Source organism: Tribolium castaneum, chromosome 1 (assembly GCF_031307605.1).
Source record: "Tribolium castaneum strain GA2 chromosome 1, icTriCast1.1, whole genome shotgun sequence".
NCBI lineage: Eukaryota > Metazoa > Arthropoda > Insecta > Coleoptera > Tenebrionidae > Tribolium > Tribolium castaneum.
Window position 1 is genome coordinate 3,741,102 of NC_087394.1, and position 12,172 is coordinate 3,753,273.

The window sequence follows — 12,172 nt, forward strand, 5'->3', positions numbered from 1 at the left end:
TTTCAGTAATTCCAGTTATCTATAGTAATTCCAGAGATTAAATCCTGTAATTCCAACTTAATTGCCGTAATTCCAACGTAACTTTTATAATTCCAAAATAGTTTCTATCATTCCAAATTACTCGTAATTTTAATAGTTACAAGGCATTCAACGTAATTTCCGTCCTAAGTAATCTCAGATAATTCCAAAAAGAATTTCAGTAATTCCAGAAAAGTTGTAGTAATCCTCAAATATTTTCAGTAATTCCAAGAGACTATAGCAGTTCCAGATTAATAATTTCAATATAATTTCCACAATTACAATTTAATTTTTGTAATTCCAAAATTGTTTTTGTAATTCTAAATTTAATTCCGATAGTTTTGGAAAATCATACACGTTTTGGATTTTCCGTAAAATTTATTAATTTTCAAATGATTTCAGTAATTCTTAAAAAATCCACAAAAGTTTCAGTAATTTCAAAAGCTTGCTGTATTTGTACATTTATTCGAATTATTTCAAATTAATTCCAAATTAATAATTCATAATATTGTCAAACTGGTTCAAATTAATGACTTATAGACCAAGAAAGTCTAGAAAAATATTTATTATACCTAATCAAAGAACCTGAAAAAAATTCAAACTCTAATTCCAAAACCATTCCACAGAAATTACAATATTATTTTTTTCAAAATTTATCGAAATTTGAGTAATTCCAATAATTTATAGTAATTCCGGATATTGATTCCAGTAATTCCCACTTAACTGCAGTAATTCCAATGTAACTTTCGTAATTCCAAAATAGTTCCTATAATTCTAAATTAATTCCAATAGTTTCAAGTAATTTAACGTAATTTCCGTTTCAAATAATTTCGAATAACTCTAAACAAACTTTCAGTAATTCCAGAAAAGTTGTAGTAATCTATAAATAATATCTGTAATTCCCAAAATTCCAGTAATTCTAAGAAATTATAGTAACTCCAAATTAATTTCAGTAATTATAAAATAATCTATGTTATTACCTTGATTTCTACAATTAAAATTTAATTTTTGTAGTTCCAAAATAGGTTCTGTAATTTAACTGGCAGTGACTTTATTTTGTAACTGTATTTCCACTGTGGTTCCTGTAATTTTAACTTAGTTTTCGTAATTTCAAAGAAATTTCTATTCCAAAAAACTCGGTTAATTGCAAAAAGAATTTAAAAATTTTTTAGAATTAACGCCTTTTCATAAAAAACAGCCTTTTTTATTATAATAGTTATGTTAAAAAATATAATTGCATTAATAAGTCACTAGGTAAATAATCTATACTTCTTTTATTAAAAATCTGCCTAAAATGCTGTAAAATGGCTGAAATTTGACTAAAATCGTAGATTTTTTAATTAGTTTCTTCGAAATATTATAAAAAATTGATTTGAATGACATTTATAGGCCACTGGCCCAGAAAGCGGTCTTTGGGAAACAAGAAATAGGTAGCCACCTACAGATATGTTAATTGAAAATTACACTAATCGACTAATCACATGAATATTAAAATTAATAAAGTGAGACTATTCAGAACATGTTTTTAATTCACTTTCACGCGTTGTTAGAACCTCATTTTTCTCTTTAATTTAATCAAATCCGGATTTTTTTCTTTACCACCATCAGGAATTCACTCCACATAACGCATATTCCCATCCCACGCAAACCAACGCCTTTCAATAACTCGCTATAATTCCGCTTTGGTTAACATGCCGCATATTTATTTAGATTTAAGTACTAAACATTCGGATTGAACTAAAAATAACCAGCAGCTCTGGTTTTGAATTTCCACCGGTGCCTTTCCGGGATATGTGCAACCTCTCACGATAATTATGAATGAAGTCGATAAAAATTTACACACAAAGAAAGTGATTGCTGCAGCAGCTGGCCCATATAGCACTCAATTATTCAGATAGCGATCTTGTAAACATGAAAGAAAGTTATTAACAATTATAAAGGATGTTCTTTTCACAAACACAATTAATTGTAACGAGAGAGCGACGCTGAAAAGAACGGGTTGTGTTCAATTTGCATTTGAATGGAGGACCGTCCCAATGGCCATTTTGGATTTTACGAGCTTGAAAGGAATGTTTGTGCTGTTCAACATTGTGTTAGTTTGTTGCATGCGAGAGAAAAAAGTTTGATACATTTAATTAATAGCTTCGCTAAACGCCGATTACAGCGGGATCTGACACCGCCGTAATCAACCCAACAGAACCAATATTTCGAGCTACGAATTATGTTTTAAAGTAAAAATGTGTGACCTTGAACCAGTCCAAACAACAGTACTCACTCCCAGTACCAAAGTTACCTAACAAGTATTTACGAACTTTCATCACACCAAACATCCAAAACGATAAATACGCGCTAACAAGAAAGGTCAAACACCATTCATCTTCCCAACCATTCACAAAACCCAAAATTCCACCTTAATTTGAATACAAACATCTCGAAATCTTCGAGCGGCACACTTCTGAACCTAATTATATGCAAATAAGCAACTCTTCATTCTGCCTGAATTCCAGAACAAACAAAGCCCAGTCGAAGAGCTCCTCCGTCAAGCCGACCAACTTATCGCCACTCAAAGACCCCGAGCTGAGGTCTATGCAGCCATGGCCGAGTCCTTAGGCCGGGCCTGGAAGGACATCAACAGTTTGCTCGAACTCCGGAAGGAAATCCTCGACTTGAACGTCCTCTACCACACCAAAGCCCAGGAGTTCTTCCAGAGAATGGACGAGCTGGAAGCCTCCTGCACTGATAAAGTTGTTCCTATTGAAATCGAAGCTGTGAAGGGCTTCTTGAACATGATCCATGACCTGAGAAGGGCTTTGCTGGAGTCACTCATGGGGGCTCTCCAAGCGGGAAACACGCTTTTGGGAAAACTGAAGGAACTAGGGGCTGAAGGCACACTCGATTCGCGACCCGATCGAATCCGACCGTCTGTCAATCGAGGTAACTATAACTACTACCAACTTTTGGAAACATTATTTTTTTGTAGCCATAAATCAAGTTCAAGGATGGATGGATCAGCTGCACCTCAAGCGCCAAGTTCTAGAAGCGACTTTCAATCGAAGGAAGACTCAGCTAGAACAGTGTCTTGCTTTGGCGATGCTTGCAGCTGATTTGCACGAACTTGACGATGTTGTACATGAGAGGAGGAGGCTTCTAGCCAGTACGGACCAATTGGGTAAACATTTTTTCTATTTGTTTTGGAAAAAATATTATGTGTTTGGTTCCAGGTGATTCCATATCTAGTGCGGAACTGCTTCTCAACGAACACAAGAAACTGCTCCCGGAAGCGAAACAATTACAAGAACGCGCTTTAAAGATAACCAAAGCTACGGAACAACTTGTAGCTTCCGGTTGTTTCGCTGGGGAACAAGCAGCTGGACAATCGTACGAAATTCTTTCTGCCACGTCTGACTATTACACGGAGGTGCAGAACAGGGAGATCCTCCTTGAGCGGGTTCTTCAGTTCTTCAAATCGGCCCAAAATGTACGTTTAAATAACCAACCCAAAAGGCGTACTAGAACATTTTTTCAGGCTTTGAGCAAATTGGATCAACTTGACCACCAATTGACCACAACCAAACTGCCCTCAACCTCGCAACAACTAATACAATTGCATGCTCAAAGCTCTAGGTCCATAGAAGAGATCACCAGTGGTCCCATTGCCGAAGGACACGCTATTCTGGATCTGGTTGGAAGAGGGCGTTCTGGTACTGAAGGTGTTAGACACAAAGTTGAAGAATTGGAAAATAGGAAAATCGCCTTGGACCGGTTATGTGTCGCTCACAAGGAAGAGAACATTCGAATTAATAAAGCCCTGAACAACTTTCTGGAATCACACAATGAAATTTACTCGTGGTTGGTTAGCGTTGCCGAAGCTTTCCTCCACGAGCATCGAAACATGGGCGATGATCTACCTTTGGCTAGGGATTTCCTCGATTTGCACAACAAACTACTCAACGATTTACAGGTGGGGTTGGTTGTTTGTGGTCATAGTTAATCAAAATTTTTTTCTAGACGAAAGGAAACGAAATTAACGCTTTGATACTAACCCTACCGCCGATTCTCGAATTTTTGGAGGATAACCAAAGGAAGGACGTCGATTCCAAGGTGGAGGAGATGCACGAAAGGTGGATTGGTTTAAAGAATGTGTTAGAGAATAGATTGGATTTGGCGAGGATTTACGTCAAGTTCCACATGGAAGCGGATATTGTTAACCAGGAGATGGATAATTTGGAAAGGGAGTTGTTGCAGAATCAGGATCGGGTTACTGATGAGATGATGAGGCACTTGGAGGAGAAGTGGGAGTCGCTGGTGCCGCTCTACCAATCGGCGAAGAATACGGGGTTGACGTTTATTGACCAGGCTAACAAGGTAAGTTTTTGCTAAATTTGCGCAAAAAAAAATAAAGTAGCTGAGTTACAAAAAATTAAAAAATTTCGTCTAAACTATACACCATATTTTTTGTCTTAAGTTTCTACTAAATGAAGTTTTCTTCTTATACAAGATTAATAGGCGCAGTCAGTAGGTACTGCAACAACATTTCGACTTGCAATTTGTGAAACTTTAAAAACTATAGAAGAAACTTAGATTAGAAAATTCGAAAAATTAGCAGGATAAAAATTGTATAGTAAATAGTATATCCTATATAGTACATAGTACTATTATAGTATTGTATGGTACTCTAAAGCATCGTACTTTATAGTATAGTTTATTATGTACAGAGTGCAGCATTTAATCGCGCGAGTGGATCAAGGGATTTAGGCACTTTGGCCTCGAGGTATATACGATATTTTTTGCACTTCCGAGACTAAAATCAATACTTTTGTTTTTGTCTACAGGGACTAAAGTGGGTCATTTATTCCCTAGGGATTAAATATAGACTCTTCCCCTAAGAGATATCATTAATTCCCTATGGAATGACCCACTTTGGTCCCGGAAGTGCAAAAAATAACAAATACGTATTGAATTTAAAACTTCTAAACCAAAATTTGCTTTTACCAGGAAGTTCCATAAGCAATAAGTGAATTAATTTTGATTTATTCAAGCGTAAATTATTTTACAACATTTTTCTTCTTTGATCTTTACAAATACGAAGCCTAGTTCTTAAACAAGCCTAATTGGCGCAGTCAGTAGGTACAACGATTACGTTTTAATGTTGAAAAATATTTAAATTAGAAAATTAGAAAAGTCAAAAGTATACAAAATAACGTTAACAGATATTGGTATCAAAGGCTTTTCAACCAAAATTTACTATTGCTAGGATGTGACAAAAATAAATGAAAGAAAAAAGTATTTTCTCTAAATCATCCCTTAAATTTTTAACTATTCCGATTGAATTGTTTTTTCATATTTTTTGCTTTAATTCTTTTACGAACACAAAGTCTTGACTTTATACAAGATTAATTGGCGCAGTCAGTAGGTACTACTAAGTGAGTTTTACTTTGTGACAATAAAAATTTTGGAAAATTTTTAAATTAAAAAAATTGAAAAGTCAACACAACACATAATAAAATTAATAAATATTATATCCTAGACTTCTATAGTAACATTTTTTGCTTTTGCCTCATATAATAACCTTATTACCATGGTTCATAGAACCGCAACACGTAATTTGCCTGTAATTATTGTCTACCATGTAATTTTAGCATTTTTAAAACAGTTGTTTTTTGAAAACTGAGAAACAGTACCATGTCCAAGACAGTAATTCGCTGTATCTTTATCAATTTCTCCATCCTAACAGTGATGGTCCAATTAGCGTAAAATTTCCTCGACTCGGTTAAGATTTTAATTTCTCTTCTGTAACAATTCGAGATGTTATCTCCCTAATATCTTCATACACGAACGTAACGAGCCTCAGTACCGTACAATTACGCTTTCCAGCAAAGCGAACAGAACCGGCGTCGTTTTCTTCTACCGCTAAATTTATCTTGTAGGTATCTGAACCGTATCTCGACACGAAGCGAGCTTGTCTGTGCGTGGAGTCCGTGCTGGAACGGCTGTCGGGACGACAGTTACTTGTGACCAGGAATTGGCAGACTTTCCATGCACAAGTTGTGGAAAAACGCGAGCTGTTGGTGCGACTTGAGCAAACCATGGCCGAAAGCACCAAGGTCAGTGATTTTTTTTCATTTTGCAAATCAAAATTATAATTAGATTTCTACCGATTTTTGAAAGCATCCATAAATATAACTATGACCAGCTTGTCGAAACATTTATTTTCTAAATAAATTATCGTGGGTTGTGTTTAAATGCGGAGAAAAGATAAAAATTCGCACATAAACTTGGGTTACTTTGTGCGTTTTATATTTTAATACGCTATGTGCGTATTGAGTTTAACTTTCTTAATTTTCTCTTTTTTCCTGTAATGTAGTGTGTGAGAAAAACCAACAATTAAATTAAAGTATTGATGTCAAGTTAAAGAAATTTTCTCGCTGTCCTTTTTCTGAAAATTCAGATTTTTTTTATTTAAACTCCCGCTTTAAGTTCAGTTCAAGCTTAATTTCCAAAATTTTAATGCTATTTACGCAAATGTCAATTAATCCGTCCAAGTAATGCATGCTTTTATTTATTCGCAATATGTGCCGACCAGAATAGCACATCCGTTCAGTCAATTTCCTGCTTGATCTACGCAAAAAATTGAATTTATTTTTGATCACATTTATTCAACAGAAAAATATCTCAAAATCTCTTTGTTGCACATCCATTTCGTCATTTCTAATTTCGTCATGCATTTGCCGCATTTAAATCAATTTAATTATCAACTCATTAGCCATAAATCCCAAAATAGCCGCCACAAATCTTCAAAATTCCGTATTTGTGACAAGCGTCAACCTCAAAGCCCTCACCGACTCTATCTATAATTAGTGAGTTGTTTTAAATAGAGCCCTCTCACTTCCAGACTATAAACTGGGTGACGAAGCTCGACGAACAATTGTATCCGGTAATAACGACGAATTCGACGAATCCCAAAGAAATAACAACACATCTGTGCTCCAAACTCGAGAAGGTGCTACCAGACGTGCGAAAAGCGCAAGTCGAGGTGGAGCAAAGAATCAAAACGGCGGAAAATCTCATCTGCAAGACGCAAAGCAGCGATGAGAAGACGCTCAATATCAAAAATAAATTATCAGAGTTGGGGCGAAAGTTGTCAAATGTTGCCAACGACTATCAAGTGCTTTTGGAGATGCTTATCTCCTATTTCAAGAATTTGGTCGAGTTGGATAGGAAAGTTGAGGATTATAGTGTGAAAACTGGAGCTGGTGATATCACCACTGTTGAAAATTTGATAAGAGATCACGAAATTTCCAAACAAAGGGTGTTGGAACTTTTCAATAGGGCAAGGATGGAGTGCGAGAATGTTGCCCAAAGAATTGCAAGGCAAGAACCACCACAAGCTGCTGATTCCGACATTCAGAAGCTCCAACACATTTTGGAACTTAAGAGGGATAATTGGGAGAATCAGTGGCGACAACGAAGAGACTCTCTGGAGGCTCAAAGACAATTGTGTCAATTCGATACCGACTTGAGACAAATTAACGACACTCTTGACGATCTTGGTAACCAGTTGGAAGACATGAAGGGGAAATATGGGGAGTCTTTAGCTGCTGCGAAAGCAACGTCTCATGCTTTCGTCTATTTTGAGAAAACTGTCGATGTTTGTTACTTATTTTGTCGATTTCTTGGTCTAATTTGAGTGTTTTAGATGCTCCAACAACGTATCAATGCCTTTTTGGACACTGGGGAGAAACTGCTTGCCGAAAGGCACTCCCAGTCTCCCCACATCCAGAAGCAAATTTCCCAGTTGCAAGACCGGTGGAACAATTTCAAGAAACAAGTTCAAGAAACAAGAAATTTGATCGATCTAAGCATCCAGTTCTTCGAGCTTGTTGAGGAGGTAAGTCTAATGTTTGGATCACCATTTTCTGGTGTTAATTTTTGGATTTATAGGCAAACGAGTGGTTCCGTGAAGGAAGCCGTCTTCTGATTAATATCGCCCGGAAATCGAATCTTGTCAAAAAACCAGAGGAAGCCCAACAGTTGCTTAACGAAATCGAGATTTTCCTCAAACCGGGCGAAGAACGTCAAAATGAGAGAATTCGAAAGATAACTGAGTTAGCAACAAGGATTTTCGGACCTCAACCACACTCAACAATTGAGCAAGTCTTGCAAGAAAATCGAGGAATGCTAGAATCGTTTTCTAGTATCACTAATGAAATCAATCAGTTGGCGGAGAATTTAAGATTGGCTGAGGAACAAAGATTAAGGGAGATTGAGGAAGCCAGGATTCGGGCTGAAGAAGAAGCGAGACGTAGAGCTGAAGAGGAAGCTCGAAGAAAGGCGGAAGAGGAAGCAAGACGCAAAGCAGCTGAGGAGGAAGCTAGAAGAAGAGCGGAAGAAGAAGCAAGACGTAAAGCAGCTGAGGAAGAAGCTAGAAGAAGGGCGGAAGAAGAAGCCAGGTTGGCAGAAGCTAGGCGCAAAGCAGCTGAAGAAGAAGCTAGAAGAAAGGCGGAAGAAGAAGCTAGAAGAAGGGCGGAAGAGGAAGCCAGACGCAAAGCAGCTGAGGAAGAGGCTAGAAGAAGAGCAGAGGAAGAAGCCAGACGAAGGGCGGAAGAGGAAGCCAGGCTGGCGGAAGCTAGGCGCAAAGCAGCTGAAGAAGAAGCTAGAAGAAAGGCGGAAGAAGAAGCAAGGCGCAAAGCAGCTGAGGAAGAAGCCAGAAGACGGGCGGAAGAAGAAGCAAGACGCAAAGCAGCTGAGGAAGAAGCTAGAAGACGGGCGGAAGAAGAAGCAAGACGCAAAGCAGCTGAGGAAGAAGCTAGAAGACGGGCGGAAGAAGAAGCAAGACGCAAAGCAGTTGAAGAAGAAGCTAGAAGAAGGGCGGAAGAGGAAGCCAGGTTGGAAGAAGCTCGAAGAAGAGCGGAAGAAGAAGCAAAATTAGAAGCAGCCCGAATCCAGGCTTTGGAAGCTCAAAAACCCAAAATTGAAGCTCCTGTCTTCACTTCCCCTCTCAGTGACGCCATCATTCAGGAAGGTTCCCGGTTTACTTTCATGTGTCACGTGACTGGGACTCCCGTCCCGGTTGTAACCTGGTTCAAGGATGGTATTTCGATCCAGAACAATCCCGATTACCAGACAACTTTTGATCAAGGATTGTGTACTCTTACCATTGAAGAAACTTTCGCTGAAGATTCCGCCAAATACACTTGTAAAGCCATTAACGCGGCTGGTTCCGCCGAAACTAGTGCTTGTTTGTCGGTGAAGGAAACGGAACCGGAAGAGCAATTATCACCGCCTACTTTTGTGAAGTTATTAGAACCGGGAAGTGCACGAGAAGGAGCGGGTTTTCAGTTTTATTGTAAAGTGGAGGGAAATCCGTTACCGACAGTGCAGTGGTTTAAAAATTATGAATGTATTGATAATTCGCCGGATTATGTGATTACGTATAATAATGGAGAGGCGATTTTGAAGTTCGACAAAGTGAGTTTGGAGGATAAGGCCGAGTATACGTGCAAGGCAACCAATGAGCTGGGGGTGGCGCAAAGCACGGCCAGCTTGACTGTGACACGTAAGTGGAATGAGTGGGTTGTACTGATTTGGGTGGTGGTACTACTTGCCATTTTGCACGAATTAGACAAACTAGTTTCTTAAAATAAAAAATATCTCAAAAAAAACGAGTGTCGAATTTCAAATTTTGTTAAATCACAATGTTTTTCGAAATCAGTAATAAAGCACAAAATAATTTGAATATAATTACAATTCCAATTGAAATTTTTTTTGTGTTTGAAAATATTTTTAATCCAAATTCCGTCACGCAGTTTGTTGCATTTTGGCACGCTCTCCGATCGCCGACTTGCCCCCAAATATAATTGTATCAGTTGGAATGAAATTGCGGAAATAGCGATGTACTATTTTTACATATGAACTTGTAAAAACGACGCCTTGTGTGTGAATAAACTTCAGACTCCCACACTTTTCCTTATTGCTTTTTCGAGTCAAAAAACCCGCTCAAATTTAGTCCACTTTCACAATCGGCCGATTTATGTGCAGCTCTGGAGCCCACCGAAGCGCCCAAGTTTATCTTGCCGCTGTCCAACGTGATGGCGAGGGCCGGCCAGAAAATAAAATTGGAATGTGAGGTCTCTGGATTGCCCCCACCTATCCTCACTTGGACACACAACGGCAAAGCGGTGAAAGAAGCGCGCGAGCTTAAGGTAAGAATCTTTAGTTTAATTGACAATTTTTAATTATTTTTATCATCAAACGTGGGTTTTGGCAAAGATCCGAATTTCTCTACAAGAAAATGCAATTCCATCCGACGCTCGCAGCTGCGGCTCTAAATATAGTCTCAATTTTAGTTACAATTCGAGGGAAATAAAGCGACATTGCTCGTGTTCGAAGCCTTTCCTAAAGATGCAGGGACTTATGTTGTGAACGCCAAAAATATAGCCGGGGAGGCATCAAGTGCTTGCAGCGTTTCGGTCAAAGGAAGACTTCCGACGGAAACATCCGACTCTGAACTTGCGAGTGACATGGAACCGGTCAAACCTTCAATTCAGCTACCCTTGACCAATGTTAGTGTGACCGAAGGTAACAGGGTTCGACTGGACTGTGTTATAGTGGGACAACCGGAACCGGAAGTCATTTGGTACCATGATGATCGTCCCGTTAAGGAATCACCAGACTTCCAACTACTCTTCCAAGGTGATCGTTGCTCGTTGATCATCCAGGAAGCCCTCCCTGAAGACGCTGGACAGTACAAAGTTGTAGCTCTTAACTCAGCTGGTGAAGCTTCAAGCAAATGCTCACTAACCGTGGTACCAGACAGTGGGACCAAGCCACCAGAACCGGAAGAACCACCCGGAACTCCTCCCAAATTCACCAAACTCCTCTCCGATGTTCTCGTCTCTGAAGGGGAGAAAGTCGAGTTTGAGGGGTGTGTTACCGGGGAACCCACCCCCGAAATCAAGTGGTTGCTCAACAACCAACCCATTACACCCACTGATCACGTCAAAATAACCCACAATTCTGATGGTACTATCCGACTGGAAATCGCAAATGTGCGACCTGAGGATAAGGGGGTGTACACAGTCAAGGCTACCAACTCTTCAGGCGATGCCAAATGTTTCGCCCAACTTATCGTCAAGTCCATGAAACCACCCGAAATTATCAAACACGAGGAAATCAAGTCGGGTCCGAGTTTCAAAGAGTTGTTCAACGATAGAGTCGCTTTTGAGGGTACTTCCACCAAATTTGAGTGTATAGTGGTGGGGAAACCCACCCCTAAAGTGCGGTGGTTGTTCAATGGGGAACCAATAACTGGCAGGAAGATTTTAATTTCGACTTCAGGCGATCGTCAAGTTCTGACTATTCCGGAAATAAGCAAAGATCTCGAAGGTACCATCACTTGTGTGGCTGAAAACGAAGTTGGGAAAGCTAGTTGTGCCGCCCATTTATCTGTCCAAAGTGTTTCTACGATAACTCTCCCGGAATTTTCTCGAGATATTTCGCAACATGTCGAGTCCTCCTACATTCTAAACCGGGAGGTGCATACCCAATCCTCCACTTCAACCTCTCGCAAAATGGAAACTTTCACCGGTACTCAAGAACCTCAAGTCCAAGTCCATAGTTTCTCTCAAAAAGACCAACAAAGCTTCAAACAAATCAACCAAGAAGCTCCCCAAATCAGCGAATCTCATAAAATCGAAGAGTACCACCAAGTTGGTAAACAACCACCTACGATAATCGAAAAATCATCGTCATTGTTCACTACTGGTACCACCGAGGAGACCAAACAGAAAACCATTGAGCACGTGGTCCACAAACCCGTGATCAAAACACGACCTCCGAAATTTATCACACCAGTGATGGGCAAAATCGTCGACCAGAACGTTGACGTGGTACTTGAAGGGATAGTTGATGGGCAACCCACCCCTGAGATCACTTGGACCAAAAACGGGGAACAGTTAAGGGAGTCTTCAGGTGTTCAAATACACTTTGACCGGAATAAAGTCTCCGTTGTTATCAAAAATGCAACTATTGATGATGCTGGGAGATACACTTGTACGGCGGTTAATGAGGCTGGAAAGGCGATAAGTACCGCCGATTTGGTCGTACGAAGTAAGTTTAATAATTTGGAGATGTGTTTGGACTTTTCGTTCTTTTG

At 39.3% G+C, this 12,172-nt stretch overlaps 1 protein-coding gene across 11 annotated transcripts in view; it reads left to right on the forward strand.

The window, feature by feature from the left end:
- Nucleotides 1–12,172, forward strand: part of LOC660533 (titin) — a 132,339-nt gene that overhangs the window by 36,014 nt on the left and 84,153 nt on the right. For all 11 annotated transcript variants that reach the window (XM_064359771.1, XM_064359761.1, XM_064359762.1 and 8 more), the window contains 11 exons: nucleotides 2,526–2,952; nucleotides 2,999–3,187; nucleotides 3,240–3,496; nucleotides 3,545–3,979; nucleotides 4,027–4,383; nucleotides 5,946–6,122; nucleotides 6,911–7,666; nucleotides 7,715–7,906; nucleotides 7,960–9,574; nucleotides 10,057–10,220; nucleotides 10,365–12,126. In XM_064359771.1, coding sequence (XP_064215841.1) covers nucleotides 2,526–2,952; nucleotides 2,999–3,187; nucleotides 3,240–3,496; nucleotides 3,545–3,979; nucleotides 4,027–4,383; nucleotides 5,946–6,122; nucleotides 6,911–7,666; nucleotides 7,715–7,906; nucleotides 7,960–9,574; nucleotides 10,057–10,220; nucleotides 10,365–12,126 — 6,331 coding nt within the window. The remainder of the gene's footprint in view (nucleotides 1–2,525; nucleotides 2,953–2,998; nucleotides 3,188–3,239; nucleotides 3,497–3,544; nucleotides 3,980–4,026; nucleotides 4,384–5,945; nucleotides 6,123–6,910; nucleotides 7,667–7,714; nucleotides 7,907–7,959; nucleotides 9,575–10,056; nucleotides 10,221–10,364; nucleotides 12,127–12,172) is intronic.